The following is a 20,697-nucleotide window of genomic DNA, read 5'->3' as shown; positions in this document are numbered from 1 at the left end:
AGCACTCTTAGGTCATTTGTGTGATTCAGCAGGTCGAGTCACAGATGAAACTGTCAAACAGAAGGATCCAGCAATACTCTGCTGCCAATAGACTTTCCCACTTGATGGAGGCATTAAGAAACATCTTTAACAGTCCTAAAAGAGGGTGCAGGTCTTTGTTTTTTCTTTTGATCTCATCATCACCGTGACATCACTGTGCAAACAGCTGGGATAATCTTCCATCTGACTTGATGCACATGTCACCATCCTAAGCTGTGGGCTTTACAGACTGTAGAGCTGCTTGGTAACAAGGCGGAGAATTTTCTGAATCTGCAACTGTAGAAAAAACAGTCTTTGAGTGAATTGCTGTTTCATAGGCTCACTATTTAACCAGACCCCAATGACAGCGTTGATGGTTCAGTGGATGAAGCCATGAATTCAGATGGAAGGATCTCTGTTATGTAAAGCACTGGTCCACACACAGTTCTGTCTTGATCCTGTGTACTGGCCACCCGACATCTTTGCCAACACACACTAACGCCATCTGCCTGCTCTCCCTGTACACAACACACAGATCAAACACACGCACACAACTCATGTGCTCCTCTAAGGTTACCTTGGCAACATATTTTCTTGCATTTTTCTCAAGTCAGAGAGTTTAGCTTGCTATTTGGTGTTTCTCTATGACCCAAATCTTTGATCTGTCTGAGAGGTTAAATCTGAACCCACTCAAATCTCTCTCTCTCTTACACACACACACATAAGGGACTAATTTTATCTCTAAAAGTTCAGCTTTACTGTCACTACCTGACTCATCTTTTACCCGCCTCAAAGTGTTGCTGCCAAACTCTTCTTGTGTCTCTTTTGTGTCAAATATGAGTCATCCATTTTAATTTCTCATTCGTGAGATTGAGCTGACAGGCTCGCTATTCTTTTTTCAAATAATGTGACTTTATTTCATCAAGCAATGCTTAATCTATTTTGTAATAGGAAAATACAGCACATTATCAATCATCTTTTTAAATTTACAATAAGTGTAAAATACAATACACAATAAATAAAGTAAAAGTAAGAACTTAATGACATCACATAGGTCATCAAAGACATTAATCACATATATTAATCAATGCTTACAACCGGCAATATTAGCACTTAGGAGTGAAAAGTCAACATATTGAGATTTGACCCCAAAACAATGGAGCAAAATCATGAGGAAAGAAAGAAGAAAAGACAAAAACCAAACAGTGAAATGAACAAAAATAACTTCCATTTCTCAGTTTCCATCACTGGATCTTCAGTTTCTCAGACATTTTTGTCTCAGAGGTATGATATGTTCAACATATCTTCTGTTTGTCCAGTCCAGCCAGTCTAACATCACTGCAACACACAGTATGATGGCAGTGTGTGAGTACAAACACATCACATGTGCTGAGTGGAGAGGTTAACACAGTGAGGAGTAATAATCCAACTTGTAGCCCCTCAGAAGCAGGTCCCCCCTCCAGCCACAGGTTCTGCAGCCTGTTACTTATTCATCTACTCAGAGCCTTGGTGTTATTTTTTGGGATTGTCTACAGTACAGAGAGATTGTGGCAGGACTTGGATTTTAGCCAAAATGCCACACTGGGATTGTTCTTTGCAACCATCTTATCAAGGAAACGTCTGGCCTTCACGGGAAGGCTCTCACGGCGTCCATTAGAGTGCGTGTCTCTGCGACGTTTGTCTTCTTTGGAGTCTCTGCGCAGACGCAGCTGCCGCACGATGCCATAGAAAGCCTCCCAAACGTTGTGCTGCATGGCGGCGGAGGTCTCGATGAATTTGCAGTCAAACACAGCAGCACATGCACGACCCTCTGAAACCATACAGTCAGAGAAATTTAGCTGCCCCTGAACTTTTAGTTAAGTGTGTTCATTACTTAAACGGACACAAGTTATGTTTCCTTACCGCTTGTTGACACCTCTCTGCGCCGCACAAGGTCGCACTTGTTGCCCACCAGGATGATCGGGGTGTGTCGCGCGGGGCGGAAACGGCGCAGGTTTATGCGGAGCTCTGAAGCTCGTCGGAAGGAGGCTCGGTCAGTAATAGAGTACAACAGCAAGTATGCATCACCTGTCTGCATGTAGCCCTCCTGGGTCCACTCTTGGCCAATCTGCAAAGCACACACTGTGAGAGGGTGAAGAGCACAGCGCACAGTATTCTTACTGCGTGTCCTAAACTCTCCTCTTGTTCGTGTTTCATCTCACCTCTGCATCCCATGTGTCCAACACAGTTACAGTTGCAGGCTCTCCGTCCACTTCGATTTCCTTTTCACACATTTCATCTGGAAATAAAAGTCAAACAAAGATATATTTGGGTGAATTCATTTTCATTCGTGAATTAATTTAATTTAGCTTATTTGTTGAAATGATCAGAAAAAAATATGACATTATGAACAAGTTATCTTTTCATGCTCTTTTCTAACTTTTCTACTTTTTTTTGTGGTTATAGTGGGGGGAGGGGGGGGGGGGCATGTCATCAGTCTTAACCAGAAGTCTGATTAATTGTTAGTTATAAAATGTTCAACATATAAATAAGAATAAAAAAAAAACGAACAGTATAAGTCTGAGAAGGGTTTTATTCAACAATTTTCTCCTACCCCCGCACAGTTCGCAGTCATCGCTGTCCATGCTGTCCGCTGCACCGGCGAAGATGCTGGCGAACGCCGTCTTACCAACTCCGCTGGCCCCCAGCAGGACCACCCTGTAAGGGATTCCAGGATCCACCGCCTCCCCGGCGGAGTCAGTGGAGATGACCGAGTCTGAAGACGACCAGCTCCCGCGACTTCCCTCCGATACTCCGGCGGAGCTTGCGCAGGACTTGGAGCGCGAGATGCACGCGGGGACCCGAGCGAAGAGGTTGTCCGGGAGGATGTGGCTGCCCGGGTCGCAGATGCTCCACCGATGGATCTCATTCTGCAGGCGGAGGCTGTGTCGGCGAACACTGGACAACATGTTGCCGATGGCAAACAAACAAACAAACAAACAAAAGATAGGCTGAAGGGCTGAAAAGCAGGGTTTTTAGTTTTTAGTCTTAGAAAAAATATCCCAGAGAAGCGAACATATCGAAAAATGTCCTCTTGAAAAGTGGCATTCACACATTTGTCCTTAAATGAGAAAAATGACACTTCTTTCTCTAATTCGTTCCTTCATAAAGTCAGCAGGCAGCCAGCACAAAGATTATCAAAAATGGATCAAAGTGTTTCTACGACAGACCGACTTGAGACGTTCATCCAGCATTAAAGACAAAGTTCACATCTGGATTGGTAAAAGATTGGTAAATCCCGGCGCAACTTGTACATCTGGTGTCTTGATCCGTGCGCGGCCTCCTGTCTCTGTAATCTCACCCAGAGCGCGTCTCCAGTGCTGTAATGGGGTTTCCCTGTGGTCTATATAAAGGGAAGACGGGCGGGGCAGAGAGGGGGATGTTTACAGTTTTAATTTATTGGCACATGGCAAAGCAATGGGCCACACTAGTGCCAGAAAAGACTGGGATTTATGGCTTTAACAAACCATGAAATACAAATTCCACCCAGAAATATGAGCCACAATATGTTAACATAATAATTTTAAACTGTTTGATGTGCAAACTGTGTGATACTCTCCAGATGACATATCCCATAATCAGCAGGCATGGGTTTAATCTAATTATTTAAATAAAATCAAAATGACTATCTACAGTGTTTTGATCAATTTCAGGTTCCTAATGTTGAATTTATGACCAAAAACATTACTGACAATCTTCATATTGGGGCACTAGGTTGTTCAAATCACGGCAAGGTGGTCTGTGGGTCAAAGATCTTCCTGTTTCATCTCTACTTGGTTAAAGATCATCTGAACCAAACAAGCCTTTGAAAAGAAAAGAAAAGAAAAAACAGAAATCAAGAAAGAAAAATGAGCTTTTTCCACTCTGCTGTTAAAAAAGTCCTAAACACATGATCAAAAATATTATAGTTACTCAACATGTTAAATGGAAGCCTTTAGAATACATTCTCTCATTTTAATATTTTTAACTTTTAAATATGTAAGCTGCAATTTTTTAAGCATGGTTCTGATTGTGATCCTGATATTAACCCAGTCACCATCATGGAGTGTATTCACACTGCTTCAGGTCTGTATGAAAGACCTTGAGAGAAGCAGAGAGCGCCAAAGAAAAGGGAGGTAGAGCTGCAAAAGAAGATACTGTGATGTTTTATACTGGGGACTAAACGCTTCTAACAAAACATGAAGTATATATGTTGTAAAACATGACTGTACTGAATTGTTTTCATTCTGTGCATTGTTATCTAAAGACCAAAACACTTTTCTTTTCCTTCAACAAAGTTTAATGCAATATTCATGTCTTGTTTCCCTGCAGAAAGGTTAACAGCCAAATAATGCAGACATCAACAACTCTGCCCCCCCCCCCCCCCCCCCCCCCCCCCAAAAAAAAAAAAAAAAACATAAAAGAGAAAGAAGAAGGTGTATGTTATACATATTTTGACCTGCACTCCCATCTGCTGCAAGCAACAGGCACGTGTCAGGAGTTTCTAAAAGTCCAGGATTACTAAAAGAGAAGAAAAAAGTAAGCACTAAAGTGGATAAACCGATTATAAGCAACTAAAAAACTTCCATCACAAAATCCATGCTGGGATGTACAAAACATGACCACCTGCCAAGGCTTTTGATTTGCAGAAACATCCATTTACAAATTTAGATATTCAAGATCAAGACATTTTTGTCTGCCAATGGGGTTTTGTGCTGCAACCAACTAATGTTGTAACATTTCGTATGGTCTTTCAATCAGTTTTGTTGATTCAAGTTACAGATGCATAATATATGAGACATGTCATATCATTGCTGTATCAATTGACATAATTTCCATGTTTCAGAGAATAATCTCAATCAAAATCTCTTAAATATCTATCTATCTATCTATCTATCTATCTATCTATCTATCTAAGACATACACACACACACACACACACACACACACACACACACACACACACATATATATATATATATATATATATATATATATATATATATATATATATATATATATGTACACACACATCATTTTTGTGCAGGTGAGCAAAGATGATTGCACAACTTTGAATATGATTTAAGCCATTTTTGAGGCAACAGTCAGGTAACTAATCATATGATTTATCAAATAATGGAAAGCTACCCCCTTCTTTCAAACTTTTCACTAAGCTGAAGAATTTCCTCATAGGACATGGTAACTGATCCACATCTCTTTTTCAACCTTTCCAACCTAGCAGATGATTAACAGTCATTACAACACAAGCCAAGGAGGAAACAATAAGTTATTCTCATTCTCCTTTCTTGACCTGTGACAAGGCTTGAGGCCACTCACAAAAGGAGTATAATTTAAGAAGATTTCAACTAAATTTAAAAATGTTTGATCATTCAGAAAGAATGTAGGGTGTTACAACTTTCAGGAACATGTTCAACACCAAATCATCCATTTGTTTTACTGGTCTGAATACCACATTGAATAAAGATGTGGGAGACAGTCATTAAAATGAACGACAAGGTGTGTCATAACTGATAAGTGAGTTTTATTTTAAATAATCTACACACCCCAAATACACAATACCACAGATTGAACTAGTTTTCACTTGAAGGGTGTCTATAGATTCTTATCTTTGCCAAATATAGTCTTCACACATGTTCTTGAGAGGAAATAGAAGCTTAAAGAGGAGGCACAGTATTTAAGACTGCGCTGGCAGGAGCACCAGTGCTACAATATGCTGAATTGAGAACAACCAGTTTTGTGAATGACCCATCTAACAATGAGCACATGCCCAGAAAGACCCTGCATGACATCGCAGGTTCATTCAGCTTGTAAACATGAGATTTACTGCGGATCTGCAAAAGCACTTAGAGGGTGAGAGAACAAACGGCAGGCTGCAGGGAAAGTTATTAGAGAAATTGTCAGATTATTCTGATTTTTTTTTTTTTTTTTACTGTTGTTTTTCCAAGACTTCTGCATCAGGCTGTGTCATCATCTGTAGGACCTGCTGCTGTGTATTAGAGCTCTGATCTGATCTGCTTGACAGATGACAGAGCCACATTAAAATCCTTGTTAAGTGCTGGAGTGGGATGAGTGTCAGGAGGAGGGGACGGGTGATCTGACTGGCTGCAGACTGGCAGGGTAAAATCTGATGGCTGTAGATGGTAGCTGAATGTGAAGTGACCTCTTTTTTTGCTGATACAAAGCAGCGTTTTGTAAATGCCCCGGCCAAGGCCATGCATTTGTATACTTGGAAGCAGTCTTAGTCTGATCCCATGTCCACTTTTAGATAAAATAAACTTTCAGCGGATTTGACTACAAGCCAACCAGGAGCTGAAATGAATAGAAAGTCTTTAGATGCAACCAAGATGTAACTTTAGTTTCAGGAAATATAAATGCATAAATGAAAATAAGAACTCAAGAGTGGATTTTGGCCTCACAGAGATCTCTTTCTCAGAAATGGTTAATCCACAAGCAGTTAATAGTTTATTTCTTTCTGGGAAAGTTGCAGACAGCTTTCACAGCATGGCAAGTTGAGAAGAGAGAAGTTGTGTTTTGACCGATCTTAGCTTCACTGTATCTGTTTAATTGTTCTTTTTCCTTTTTGTTCTTATGTAGGCCAAGCAGGTTGTTGCAAAAAGGGATTTATTTTCACTGACTGGGTGCAAAATCAATGTCTTTGCCCTCCATCACATTCATTGGGATTGTATCATATGGCTTTTGCACTGGGTTTATTTTCTATCTGTAGTTTTATATACTCTTGTTTGATGGTGAACAGTATAATAGCCTGTAGCTGTAGGGCTGAATGTATAATGATGGCAGATCTGGTCTTCATAGAAGAACTGTGAACATGACTTATTATTGAAAAGAGAACAAATATTTTGAAACTGCTCTATAGTGGCTATAGTTTGCTCGTGCGCTACTTTGTAGTTTTAAAAAACTGTTAAAAAAAAAAAAAGCCTGAAGACCATGGTGTGTATGAACATCACTGTTGGCATCCTAACCACGGCTATATGTGCCAACATATAGGCTCAGCATTAATCCGTTGCAGTTAAGTTAGGAGACACTAGTCATCTCATGAGCCCTGATTTTGTCCTGTGGGAGCAGTTACACTTTCTGGCCCTTTTTTGTAATCCAACTGTTACCTCCTTTTCCCTGCAGAGTCCTTTGCTTTGAGCACAGTTTATTTTTACCATTACTTTGTCCAAATGAAGAATTTATCTTTTGTTATTCTTTCTGTAATTCCACTAATGAGACCATTTTTTAATAAAAATAAATAAATAAATACTTCTCTTTTCTCCATTTCACCTCTGGTTTGTATCACATACTATTACTGTTTTGTTGATCTTTGCTCCGATCTGTGTTTTTGCCTAGAAATATCTTAGCAATAGTGTCTGCATCCATTAATGGCCAAGATAATAGTAGAAATTGGGCTTGTGTGGACAGCAATTTATTAAGCAGAACCAGATATGCACAAGGTTTCATAAATATGGTGTAAAGACTGCATAAATGTTTTTAATCACAAAAGTACAGTGTTGTGAAGCCCTGATGTACTCCCTGTTGTACTGTGACTGCATGCAGCTTTATTGTCTGGAACTCTCAGTTTCAAAACAAAGGATATATAAATATGAACCCAGTAAGGGTTAATACAGAAAGCTTGGCTGTAAAGCCTTTGCAGTCCATTTAGATCTTCCACCGAGGCCCTGGGATCAACACAGAAAAAATAGGAAATAAAGCTTCAATCCTCCTTCAAAACAAATGTGAACCTTCCTCCCCTGCAGCAGTGGAAAGTCTTTGAGTGGTGCAGCTTGGCTTAAAAGAGGGAAGGGCTGTGTAACTAACAGTGTTTAGTAGGAGCAATATACAGACACAAATTCCAACCCATGCACGCACCAGCACATGTCCACTGAGACCATTAGAGATGTGATTTAAATCAATAACCTGCTTGGACTACTGACACTTGTCTGTCAGGCACGTGCCCAAAGACAATACCAAAGAACTGTAACACAAAAGCTGATTGCTTTGGAATAACAAACATCTTAGATCCGTAAATCCGAGCCCAGCCAGAAGCCGCGGTAAGTTGCTTAGCGACTGTTGCTAAGACAGCTCTGGTTCTGTCTTAAACATATCTATAATGCGAGAATCTTCTACTTTTAAAGCTTAGTTCTCATGACTAAATGCTCATTCCTACAAGATTTTGTATAAAGATTTTTTTGTAAGCTAGAGTCAATACTCTGGATAAACTCTTGATTTTCTGGGGCAGCAAAAGAAGTTTCACATTTGTAGTGTTGAGAGCTAAAAGGTCATGATGCAAAACTCAGGTGATCTCTATTAAACCTTAGTTTATCTCAAGTGATTATAGATTGATCATTCTAGACCAGGGATGTCAAAGTCAAATACACAGAGGGCCAAAAAAACAAATTGGCTATAAGCCGAGGGCCGGATTGGTTCAATGTTTATTAAAACATTGAAATTATTGCACGTAGTCTATTGAACCAAGACCTAACACAGTATATTATTTAATGATTAAATGAATAATCAGGAAAACATTTTTCAGCAGGCACACAGACAGGAACAAACTGCCTTCAAAGAAAAATCACATGTCCTGTACATTAAATGAATAAATATTTTCTTATGGCTCTGTCAGTAAGTTAAAGAGAAAACATTTTCAACAGGCAAACAGCAAAAAAGCAATTTTCCTTCAGAAACAAAATAAGTTCCTTATATCAAGATAAATGCATAAATGAAACTGCATGCATTATAAACTGAAAATGCAATATTATGCTGCTCTATTATCCTACCAATTACTGCTTCAAATAGTAAAATGAGAAAATATAGAATAAATCAAATCAGTTGTATTCTTTCTCATGGCTCTTATCTGCAATTCCCCCTGAGTCCATTAACTGAAAAATAAATATAAATAAATAAATAAAATACAAAAAAATAAAATGCAAAAATATATGGCACACAGACAAAACAATACTTTCTGTGTGTTTCTTAGACGTTTCATGGTGCCTTCTTAGATTGTATTCTTTCATTACAGCCAAACTTTCTCCACACAGAAGACACACAGATTTGCCATTTACCTCAGTGAACATGTACTCTGCCTCCCACCTAGCTTGAAACCCCTTGTTCTCAGCATCCACCTTCGGTTTAGCCATTTTTTGGGGAGGAGGTAGCTGAAATTTGACATCTGCTCTGACTGCTAATGAATGATGAAGCCGAGGTCCGCTTGCTGCGCTGCAGTGAATTCGCGGGTTACCGTTGCATTGTGGGAAATGTAGTATTGGTGCGTGCAAAACACCAGCGGGTGGCTACAGCCTGCGGGCCAGTTCTAATACTAATCAAATATCATCCCGGGGGCCATAGATAATTCATTCGTGGGCCGGATTCGGCCCGCGGGCCTTGACTTTGACATATGTGTTCTAGACAGTTTTTGTTGTAGTTTCATTTGATGGCTGAAGGTAAAAGAACAGAGAAGCTACTGAGAGCTACTGAGGCTACTTTAACCAGCTCTAAATACAGTGCATTTTTGTTATAACTGGGTCATTTTCATGATAGAAAAGTGGTAGACAGGTGCTCCTTAAAAAAGTTATTTTGTGTTTCTAATCTTTTTTAATAGTGCAGTGACTACACTTAATCTAGGTGTTTATTAGTTTAACAAAACACACAATTTTAAGCCAATTTTGGGTCATTTGTTTCTTTTGCTACAACATGCTAGCATTGAATTTGTGCTAGCTTCAAAGTATGTGAAGAAGTATGGCCACAAGGAGTCATTGTGTTTTTAGCCATGGTTAATATTTCCATTCTGAAAACAGGAGAGCTTCAAGAACTCAAAAAGTTGTAACCCAAAAATCAGAAAGAAGTTTAAAATAATGCAAGCATCACTGGCCTTTTTGTGCTATTTTGTAACAACCAGTTTAAACCCAAGATAATTTGTTTTTCTTTTTTTTGTCTTCATAAAAGTTGGTTCATTTGCCAGAGCAGCTTACCTCCATTTGGTCTGTCAAAATTATTGTAAAGTCAAAACATAATGTATCACTGCAGTGGTATGGGCTGGGGTTGTATAAGCACCATGTCATTTAAACTATGTAGGCAGCATTAATGCAGAAAATTAAAATGAAATGTTAAAATAACATGAAGTGACTTCAAGAGATTCACTTTTCAAAACGGCAAGACAAAACCCATCATCTATGCATATTGCAAATATTTTGCTAAGAATGGCTGTGATCCTGGATGGGTCCACATTAATTTCTGACTAATCCATATTACTAGAGAAGTGGAGATATTTGGAACAAGAAAAAAATAATATAACACGTGATAAAAGGAAAACCCTTAAGGTTTAGTCCAGTAAGAGTAAGAATTGGGGAAAAACACCTAAAATGTTTCTCTACTTGGTATGCATAAAGCAAGTATCTTGTGATTAATAAGAATTATCTCCACTTAACAAAATGGTAAAACCTTTATCATCCCAAAATCTTTCAGACTATGTTGCAAGCCTAAATTAAAAATGATGGACAAGCCGATTAAACTATGCCAACAAGAAAAACATGAAATATCTTGTGTTTACACTTTTTGGATTAAAAAGAGGGGAAAATTCTTCTTTTTTTTAATTTACCTGTTGTCTCAACACTTCAGTTGGAGTTTTACATGTTCAATAAATGTTTAAATTTACAGGATAATTACAGAGACATGGCTCCACCATGGCCAGTCTTCAGTAAACCACCAACAGGCCACAAAGATAAAACTGTCATATGCATGAAGGCAAAGTCCCAGAGACCCATTTATTATACAACAAAGTTACTTAACAATCACTCAGTGGTGATTTTCAAACAAATAATAATTATGCCGTTTGTGTACAGACTCATTGTATTGGATCCTGGTCAATATGACAGACCTGAACAGAAATCATACAAGTCTCCAGGGTGCAGGCACACAAACACAGATGCATGCAACGACATGCTGTAACTCCCACGCAGCAGCTTTGTGTTGAAGGGCATGAACAGAGCGGCGTTATCCAAAATAACAGACTGAACAGATCGCAGTGTGGCCCATATCTAAAGCCCAGCAGATTCACACAACACCAATGTGTACGGTCATTGCATAACAAAACTGTGACATTAATGCACAACAATTTCAGCTAAACGCGCTGACCTTGCCTACATTGTCAGGGTATCTAACTGACATTTTTTTAAACCAGTTGATTTCATTGACTGGTAAGACACACAAAGTCTCCAATACCAAACTCAGTGAATATATTAACCATAAACCTTTCACTGTATCCAGTAAATATTTCTCTACATGGACATTAAGATGCCTCTGTCGCTGTCTTATCTTCAGTATGTGGTAAATAAACATGTCTACTCCATAAACAATGCTGCATTCATACATATACATTTAATTTATTTATTTATTTGAAAGAATTTAAAGAAGAAAAAAAAGCATAATAATGAATTTTTACTCATTTAACTCACTGGCTGACACAGATACCTGCTATAACAATGGCTGGCAGCCTTAGACTTAAAAGTAAAGGACTCTTTTAAAATAAGAAAAATATTAATGGTCTATGACAACATTACAAAAGCTGAGAGCGTTTTGTGTTTTTGGCAGTTGTGTTAGCAGGAAGATAAAGCTCAGAGAACCTGACAAACATTCATGTGCGTGAGTTCATCCATGAACGACAGAATTCAGAATTCATGTGGTTGTGCGAGAGATGGTGGTCTGGAAAGCAAAGGTGACGTGGCTTCGTGCACAATCAAGGTAGGGGTCTGAGAAGGTGTGTGTGTCGGCGGAGAAGTGTCTCCACTGCTTGAGCTCGGACATGCCGAGATGCTTCTGTGCCGTCCCTTTACGATCACCTTGACGACCAAGCTGGCACGGCCTTTTAGAAACAAGCTCGTCCTCCTCTTCTACAACGTCTGATGAAGAAGAGAAATAACAGACGTAATGAATCACACGTCTCAGTTTCATGGTGAAATACTGTCTGTGTGTGGCGCTTTGGGGAGCCTACCGCTTACTGTACCGTCCATACTGCAGCTACAGTTCAGCAGGTCATGCGTTAAAGAAGATGTGTCCGTCAGGCTGAACAGATCTCGAAGTTCATTGGTGGAAAAACTTGTGTGCTCAGTGCCTTTTCCCATATCAACCACAGTCCCTGACAACCCCTGTTTGGCTACCTGTCTCTGAAATATGCGCTCCTCAATGGTACCTGAAAGAAAATAACAGAAAAGCACATAAAACGACAAATCTGTTTGGTCATCATGAGTTTTCTGGGTTATGATGTGCATCTGTGTTTTCTTGCCTGCAGTGAGAAGACGGTAAATGTGTACTGTTTTTCTCTGCCCATCTCTCCATACTCGAGCCATGGCCTAGACACAATAGAGGTAGAAAACATACAGACAGAGCCATCTGGCGGTTATTCATGCAGTTTGTTCAGTCTGTATAAAGAGGAAAAATGGTTCACTGTAGCAGATGTTCAATAAGAAGCTCATTTTTTTACATTGTTGTGGTGAATGGCATTGTGTCATCAAAACTAACATTTCCTCTCATTCAGCTGGCAAACATTAAGCCGTGAACCAGTTTATTGTATTTTTTCAAATGCTGGTTTTTGTATTCAGTAGCAGTCATTTTATTGTATATCTACCATCATAAAATCCTGCAGTTTTTTTCTTTTGTTTCCGGTTTGCAATCTACATCCGACTCCCATCAACAGCTTTCAAATCCGATTCCAGAAATGAATCAACTGGCTAACAAAGCAGAATTCATTGTAAAGAATATAAAAGCTTAACTGTGAAAGTCCTTCTAACATACAGATGTACTTTTCAAAGAGAAGATGAAATGATCTGGGTCAAAGAAAATATCATGACAGACTTTCAGCTTTATTTAGGATGTTTATGACTATCTAAGTGTTTCTCACCTGAATGTCATTGGCAGGGTTCCAGTCGATGTCGTACAGCACCAAGTGGGAAGCGCCGATCAGATTAAGTCCCACCCCACCTGCTTTCGAGCTCAGCAGAAACAGGAAGTTCTGAGAGTAGGGGCTGTTAAAACTGTCAACGAGTCGTTGTCTCTGGCTTGTGGGGGTGTGGCCATCAAGTCGACAGAAGGTATATCCCATGTGTGTACACAGGTCCTGAAGCAAATCAAGCGTCTGAGTGTAGTTGGACACCAGGACAACCCTACAGGGGTAACATGTGCTTTGTCAAGTTGGTAGATGCTCAGAGTTCACAGATAAAAAGCAAAACTTGCATCACTTGAAGGAGATGACAGCCTCTAATCCAAACACACCTGTCTGAAGGACTGATCTGTCTGATAGCACTCAGCAGGTCACAAAGAACCAATAATTTTCCAGAATCAGCAGCGTTGAATCCTGCTGAAGAATAGGATTCTGGGAAGAGATCTGACAGGCCCTCATATAAGGAACTCTCCAGAGATCCTCGATCTGTTCTCTCCTACATGAAAAAAAAGGACAAAACACCAAACATACAGATAAACACTACTATAACTACACATCAGACACAACAATTCATGATAATCCCAATATTCCTTCTTTAAAGAGATGCAAACAGAGTGTAACCTTGACAGTAACATGGAGCAGACTGGGGTGGTTACAGAGCTTCTTCAGTGCAGTGATGCAGGCCAGGTGTGTGTTTGTCTGAGTGGAGCCCTGAAGGCAGGCTCTGAAAACACGGTGGCAAAGGAGATGTTTGTACAGGTCTTGCTGCAGAGGAGAGAGCTCACAGAACAATATCCAGTCAAGACGAGGAGGCAGGTAGCAGTTGATAATCTCCTGTGTCCTCCTCAGGATGAACATGCCCGTTAAACGGGAAAGTTCAGCTGCTCGGTCTTCTCCTAAAACTCTCTCCTCCTGGTGGGAGTAGCATAGATGAGACACTGCATAAAGCTGTTTCAGTAAATGAGAGGCAGTGATAAGGGGACAGCACTACCTCTGTGCAGGATGGCTGTCTGGACCGTAGGATCGGCTCCTCGTAGACTTTTCTATAAGCAGTTGATGACCCAAGAATTCCTGGGTTAACAAACTCTATAATTGCGTAGAACTCTTGCAAATCATTTTGTACTGGTGTACCTTTAATTTGAAAAAACAAACTATTATAAACCCAAAGCAAAAAGTCATCACACCTATACTCTTTAAAAGCATTTCCATTTTAATAAAGCCACAAGCAAGTTTGAACCTGTTAGTATGACTCTGCGGTTACAGCTGAGGTTACTGAGGGCTGAAGATGTTTTGATGCTGCTGTTTTTAAGTCTGTGACCTTCATCACAAATTATGAGACCAAAATCCACTTTTTGTACCTGAAAATAAAATAAAATAAAAGTTAACATGAGCTAGTTTCTTTGTGAAATACTGACTTCTCTGCAAGACAAAAGGAGAACAGAGCGTACCTGCTCCAGGCATCGCAGCAACATCTCGTAGCTGATCACAAGAACACTTTGCAGAGGAGATGACACAAACTGCTCTATCTTGTGGTCCTAAACAAGAACAATCTGACAGTTGATAGAAATTCTGATCCATCATTTCTCTTTTGATGTTACATAAAGTCTATATATTTAAAAACACCCCAACATCTCCTTGTCTCCAAACCTGATCCACAGTGAAAACACCAATCCTCTCACAGCCCAGCCACTTGTTAAATTCTGCTCTCCAGTTCTGCACAAGGCTGCCAGGTGTCACTACAAGAATGCGCTTAGCAACTGGTTTCCCACCATAAGGACCCTGCTTAAGCAGTGTCCAGGACAGTGCCACACTCTGAAGGGTCTTTCCCAGCCCCATTTCATCAGCCAGGATGGCTCCAAAGTGACCAGTAAGTCTAAAACATGAACAGATAAACATAATCCCAATAACAGTGCTGGTTAGTTTTCCAGTTGTTGTGCTAAAACAACAGTTGTAATGTCATTTACACTGTGTTTTATTAATGTATTTCAGAGAAGAAGCCCTGTCACCTCATGCCCATGACACATTCATAGAGGAAAAGCACGCCATCTCTCTGGTGGGGTCGCAGGTGTGCAGACAGATGTGGGTCAACCACTACATCAACCACAGGAAGCCCTGACTTGTTATTAAGCCACTGGTGGTTGGAAGAGGGGTGAGGCATCACCAGTGCACCTACAAACAACATCACTATCATGGAATCTCTATCCAAGAAAGAATAAAAATGTCATATTCAGTCTACAAACCTGGAGCTAGTGGGTCATGACGAGGTCTGCAGGTTCGTTCCTCCTCTGGTTTAGATTCTGGAAGTCCTCCACAGCCAAACATTGTAGGAGGGCAGAAAGGTTTGAAGGCCACGCGGCAAGAGAGAGGTGGTGCAGACTTTGTCTGCGACTCTGTTTGCTCCACTTGGACCTCCTGGAAACAACGCCCTCTGGCAAAGTCTTCAGCAGAAATAATTCCCATCACTTCTACCTCTTTCCCACCGATCATCAGAGTCTCTCCCTCAGACAACGAGGCTAACTCTGACAGCTTGTAGCCACAACCTAAAACAAAAAACATCTTTACATCTCATATATGCTGTGGAAAATTATCCAGCATTGTCTCCTTGTCAGCTGAAGACAATTCACTGATTATTAAAAAATTTATAACTGTGATTTTGGATAACGTCTGTATTAACAGCAAGATCAAGCTGTCATAAATCGTGACTTTCCTCTGTCAATTTCAGTGGTATAGTTGGTCAGTTCAATAAACCAACAAAAATATGTAACAACAAAACAAAGTAGAAAGTCACATATAATAAAACTAGGCTGCACTAGGCGTAATGGTTAGCACGGTGGCCTCACAGCAAGTAGGTCGTTCGTCTCTCAATGACTGGCAACCTGTCCAGTACCCTGCATCTAGCCTAATGATTCGAGCCCTAACTGAACTAAGCAAGAAAACAGACAGACAGATTGATAATAAAACTGTACTAGTAGCTAAGAAGAAGCATGTCATCTATACTACACAACCTTTAAAGGTGGAGGACTTTTTTCCACTGGGGCATCCACAGTTTTTTTTATACTTAAGATTAATTTATAAATACTGCATGTTAAACCATTTTTGAAACATAATATATTTTTTCAAGTTGGGAAAAATATCAAGTTTTAAGGCTAACACTGGTGTTATTAACACCATAAAATTCTATTTAAATCTGCAGAATATCTTTAATTCAACTAAATTAACTTCTGAAATGACAGACATTGCCATTGCACAATTAAACAGCTTTAAAAAAATAAAAAAAAATAAAAAAAAAACACACACAAGATTTGCGATAGAGGGTAAAACATAAAAGGATACATACAATAAAAAAAAAAACAAAAAAAAAAAAACAGAAACATTAAAAAAAAAAAAACAAAACAGCATGTTTGAGCCTCACCCTTTCCAATATCCTTTCCTTCCATGTCTTTGAGTGTGACTGTGCGTCCTCTCGTAACCAGTACTGCATCGCCTTCCCAGCGCTTATGTTTCTTTTTACTGGCCTTACACCACACCACACTAAAGTAACGCACTCCCTCCTGGCTACTGCCAGAATCTGAGCTTGCATGAGGGTGAGGAGTTTGAGGAGACCTCTGACTCCACTGAGGGCTGCCATCTACTCCTGCAACAGAAAGACACAAGTAGCTGAACACAGAATAAAACAGAATGTATTCCCACATGAGTCAAACAAGCGACCAACAGAGGTCACTGTCGCATTACGTTGCTCTGTGTGAGGACAGTGCACTGCCTCACATAAATCCTCACACAATACCTAGTGTTCTCCTGCTCATCATAGGAATAAAAAATTTTCAGAAAAATAATCAGTAGAAATATTTTTGTTTAATAAAAACAGGTGAATAGAACATGAGAAAATGAAGTTGTGAAAAAATGTGACAACCAAATATCAATACAACAAATGGCAAACTTGTAAACATTAAATATAAATAAAAAAAACATCAAAGTTCAAATTTCACCTCTGCCTTTCCTTGTTAGATCTTCTTCAATTGAGCATCAATACCAACTTTAACACATTAGAGATCAAAATCATGCTGTGTTAAGGCTTTCAAATGTTTAAATTGTGCTACAATGCTGGTTTATCTGATTTTTTATGGTTGTGTCTCACTACAGTGAACTGAAATGCTTCTTTATTATCCAAAAGCTACATCAAATACAGCTCAGTTATGAAAGAGCTTGACAAGAAACACTTTATAAGTATTGCCTCTTTAGATTCATAGAGGTCAGATATTTTCTTTCCAGATAAGATGTGACCAAACTCTCTGACTCTCTAGACTTCTATAAAACGAAGGAAGAAAAAAGTAAAAATGACTTGAATGTGATCTAACACTACTAATACTTCCTTCCAAAATTTGAACTTCCTTGTTTAGATCCCCCAGTTACATTTTTTTTTTTAGGAATGACAGCTTTTAGAAGTTTTGTCACCATTTCCACCTGCATATGTGGGAACACTTATCATTTTTAGCACTGACAAGTATTAAAAACAGACAGCCTGCAGCAAGAGCTGTCCTGCAATGAGCCAATAAGGTATCCAAGACTGTGTGAGGCACTATTTCCAAAAGAAATTCACGTTCTGAAACTGCTCTCACACATTAATCTGATGAGTCTGGTTGCTCATTAGAAACTCTGAACTCCCACAGTCACTCCCTTTACAACAACCACCACAGAGGTGCATGTCTTTTCTTGTTACAAAGGAATTGGTAGCCCATGTCTCAGTCGGGCAGCCTTTAGTTTCTCAACTTTGATCTTTGCTCTTAGAAGTTCTTCCTCCAATTCCTGTTTCCTCTTCAACCCCTCTCTCTTCTCCTCAAGGTACAGGGCAACCTTCCTGTGATTGGCTAACACCAGTTCATGCTCCTCTTTAGCCAGGTGGAGAGGGCGAAGCCTGTCTGATTCATGATGAGAGTAAAGGTCGTTTGGGTAGAAGTTGTGACGCAAGGGCAGAGGTGAGGTGGAGAGGGGCATGTTTACAGAGGATGGAGTGGGAGATAAGGATGCTTCATAATCATGAGCACTACCCAAGTCCTGTTCTCCCTCTTGCTCCTGGCCTCCATCAAGCCCTTGCTCTGTGTGTGTGGTGAGGATGGGAAGGTCTGCCGGTGGCTTTACATCCTCTTCGGTATCCAGCTGGACCACCTCATGAGGGATACTGGGGATAGCTGCTGAGTAATCCTGGAGTCCAGTCAAAGAAGAGCTGCTGCCCGCATGTTCAACAGGAGAGTTATGCTTGTTGTATATCAATCTACAAATAGAAAAGAGAGAAAAAAGCATGTTGACTTATAGGATTTTCATTGGAAATGTGTAAAAAATAGTTGCTTATAAAGAAATTAAATATTGGAATAGAATAAAAATATGTGTACTGACATGAAATAGAAAAATTTGACACAAAATTTAGGTAGTTACCCCATTAGTTAATACTTAAATCTTCTTTAAACAACATTTTGAATATTAAGTGATTTGCTGCATTTTTTAACATATATTAAACTATTTTTAAGTAAAATAGAAATGATAGCAGCAGAGTTAAGTCTGATGAAGATCAGATCTAAATAATTTAAACAAAAATGTCAGCTTCTCTTTTCCAGTTCTCAATGAAACGTTTTGAACAGTTTAGAGCTAAAGATGTGTGTCTGCATCTCTTGTGTTATCGTGTATATCAGAAATAACTGGTGTAAGTTCCACTATACCTGCGCAGTGACTGGTCCTTTTCGTGAATGGGCACATGGTGAAACAGGTGAGGGATCATCTCCATAATCCTTCTGGTTGGCTCAGAGATGCTGGCTCTGTACTCAGGCTGGGCGTGTCTCCGCTGCATCACTTCCTGTTTGGCTGACTCCTTCAGTCTCTTGTAAAGGGTCCTGAGGCCCTGAGCAGTCCGATGGGGTCTGTCCCCTCCCAAAGCATTATACTGCTCTGCAACAGTGTCCCAGCACTTGTTCTTGTCCACGATGACAGCATGCTTGTTTGTGTGTTCCTCCAAGATGCGGATGTGAGGTCGAACCAGCTTCAACAGGTCCAGCTTTTCAGAAAGGGTGAAGTTGGAGGAACGCGCTTTACCCACCATGCTGGACAGAAAAACAGAGCTGGACGCCATCTCATAGCATTGCAGACTCAAACCGAGACTCAGGCCTATGGCTGTCGCTCTTCTGAAATCAACACAGGGCAGTTGCTCCTCACTCTGTCCAGCTGTCTTTAATTGTACCCGCTGCGCTCCTCTTGGTCCACAGTGAAACACTAGTCTAACTTCCAAACCTCCTTCATTTGCCTTCTCTTCTTCTACAAAACAGTAGTAAGAAATGAATAACAAGTACATGAATTCATACACTGCTCCAGGGTTCTCGCACAGCTACGTAGCACAACAAAATCAGGCTGTGCTGCACACAATAAGAATCAGGCTTAACTAGGCCAGCCTCGGTTAGGCCCCCGCCTACCGCGGAGGGCTTTGGATGAATTCCTCTCAGCTTAGGCTGACGTAGCTAAGCCGCTTAAACCCAGCCCGACCTACTTACAGCCCGGTCTCTCTAAACCCCAAACCAAGCGCAGCAGCACAGCCATAGTGTATCTACTGCCTCAAATAAAATGCCAGTAACAGAGGGACTGTGTTTTCCAGACAGAGACACCGTTTTTAAACGTTACATTGGAGGCTACAGGGGTCAGGGGTCTGCTTTCCTAAACAGAGCGGAGCTTTTAAAATAATGCTGGCTTAACTATTTGAGCGGGGGGAGGGTGTGGCTGCACCGCGCATGCCCGGAAAATGTGGCTTGCAACACATTATATTTTGTTATAATAAACACAGGCTGTAAATATCAGAAGTTCGTTGAAAACACGTTTATAGCCGATAAAAGCCCATGGTCGGGCGCGTGAAAACAATGACCAAAATGAAGAGCGCGTATGCGTCATGTGTTTTCAGGAAGGAAAATAGAGGTACTAGTTGCTCGTGCCAGTGAAGCGCGCGGCGGTGGTTCACTGATCCCGAGCACAGTCCTAATCTGGCAGCGCTAACCCGCTGATTTGCATAATGCTAGATCTGCTGTCTCTCAGCCTGCCTGGTTTAGCGTCCATCCTGAATGAATGAGTGCGTTTGATTAGAGACGACACTCTCGAAATCGCGCAGCGATCATTTATGTAAAATTTCTTCGCAGACGAACAGTGTGAAGGAAATAGGTAAAATAATGTGACAGCAATCTTACAGCTGTGCTGTCAGGCTATGAACGTAATGTTTGATCGTGTGCCAGGATGAGAATAAGACTGAGCTTTGTGTTCATGCAGACCGAAAACCGCCTTTCTTTAATAAATCAACACCCTGGACTAAATGTTAGCTGAAAAAATATTTCACAGCCCAAGTAACAGGTGTGTGGACAACACTGAGAAACAGGCTTGCATTAAATTTCCTGCATTATTTCTTTGTGATCCACTTTAACACAGACTGTAACATTTTATGAATTGTCAATATTTGATTAATATGTATTGTCATAGCATACATGAGCAAATATGTCCTTTGCCAATAGTGAGATGTTCTGTTGACATTTTCATGTGTTGTTACAAAAAATTTAGTGTGCCCATAATATATAAGATGAAGAAAACTGCAATAGCTAATTACAACTAATGACAATGACAAATGTTATTGAATATGCTACACAGATAAACATTTCAGTGGCTGCATTACCATTTCTTGTGCTTTCCAT

At 40.1% G+C, this 20,697-nt stretch overlaps 2 protein-coding genes across 2 annotated transcripts; both read right to left on the bottom strand.

The window, feature by feature from the left end:
* Positions 1 to 1,547: 1,547 nt before the first annotated feature.
* On the bottom strand, positions 1,548 to 2,966 carry gem (GTP binding protein overexpressed in skeletal muscle; the record flags this gene model as incomplete). The annotated part of the gene is made up of 4 exons (XM_079240637.1): positions 1,548 to 1,828; positions 1,921 to 2,125; positions 2,220 to 2,296; positions 2,612 to 2,966. 4 exons carry the CDS (start codon positions 2,964 to 2,966, stop codon positions 1,548 to 1,550), a joined length of 918 nt encoding a protein of 305 aa, XP_079096763.1.
* An 8,761-nt stretch (positions 2,967 to 11,727) lies between these two features.
* Positions 11,728 to 19,106, bottom strand: rad54b (RAD54 homolog B; the record flags this gene model as incomplete). The annotated part of the gene is made up of 15 exons (XM_079241090.1): positions 11,728 to 11,951; positions 12,056 to 12,241; positions 12,335 to 12,401; positions 12,950 to 13,211; positions 13,321 to 13,484; positions 13,610 to 13,900; positions 13,980 to 14,119; positions 14,226 to 14,346; positions 14,437 to 14,523; positions 14,636 to 14,861; positions 14,995 to 15,157; positions 15,229 to 15,528; positions 16,401 to 16,645; positions 17,706 to 18,257; positions 18,700 to 19,106. 15 exons carry the CDS (start codon positions 19,104 to 19,106, stop codon positions 11,728 to 11,730), a joined length of 3,435 nt encoding a protein of 1,144 aa, XP_079097216.1.
* Positions 19,107 to 20,697: the final 1,591 nt, after the last annotated feature.

This window comes from Telmatherina bonti (genome assembly GCF_933228915.1).
Source record: "Telmatherina bonti genome assembly, chromosome: 5".
Classification (NCBI taxonomy): Eukaryota; Metazoa; Chordata; class Actinopteri; order Atheriniformes; family Telmatherinidae; genus Telmatherina; species Telmatherina bonti.
The sequence above is the reverse complement of the archived record's forward strand: the minus strand, read 5'-3'. Positions and strand labels throughout refer to the sequence as shown.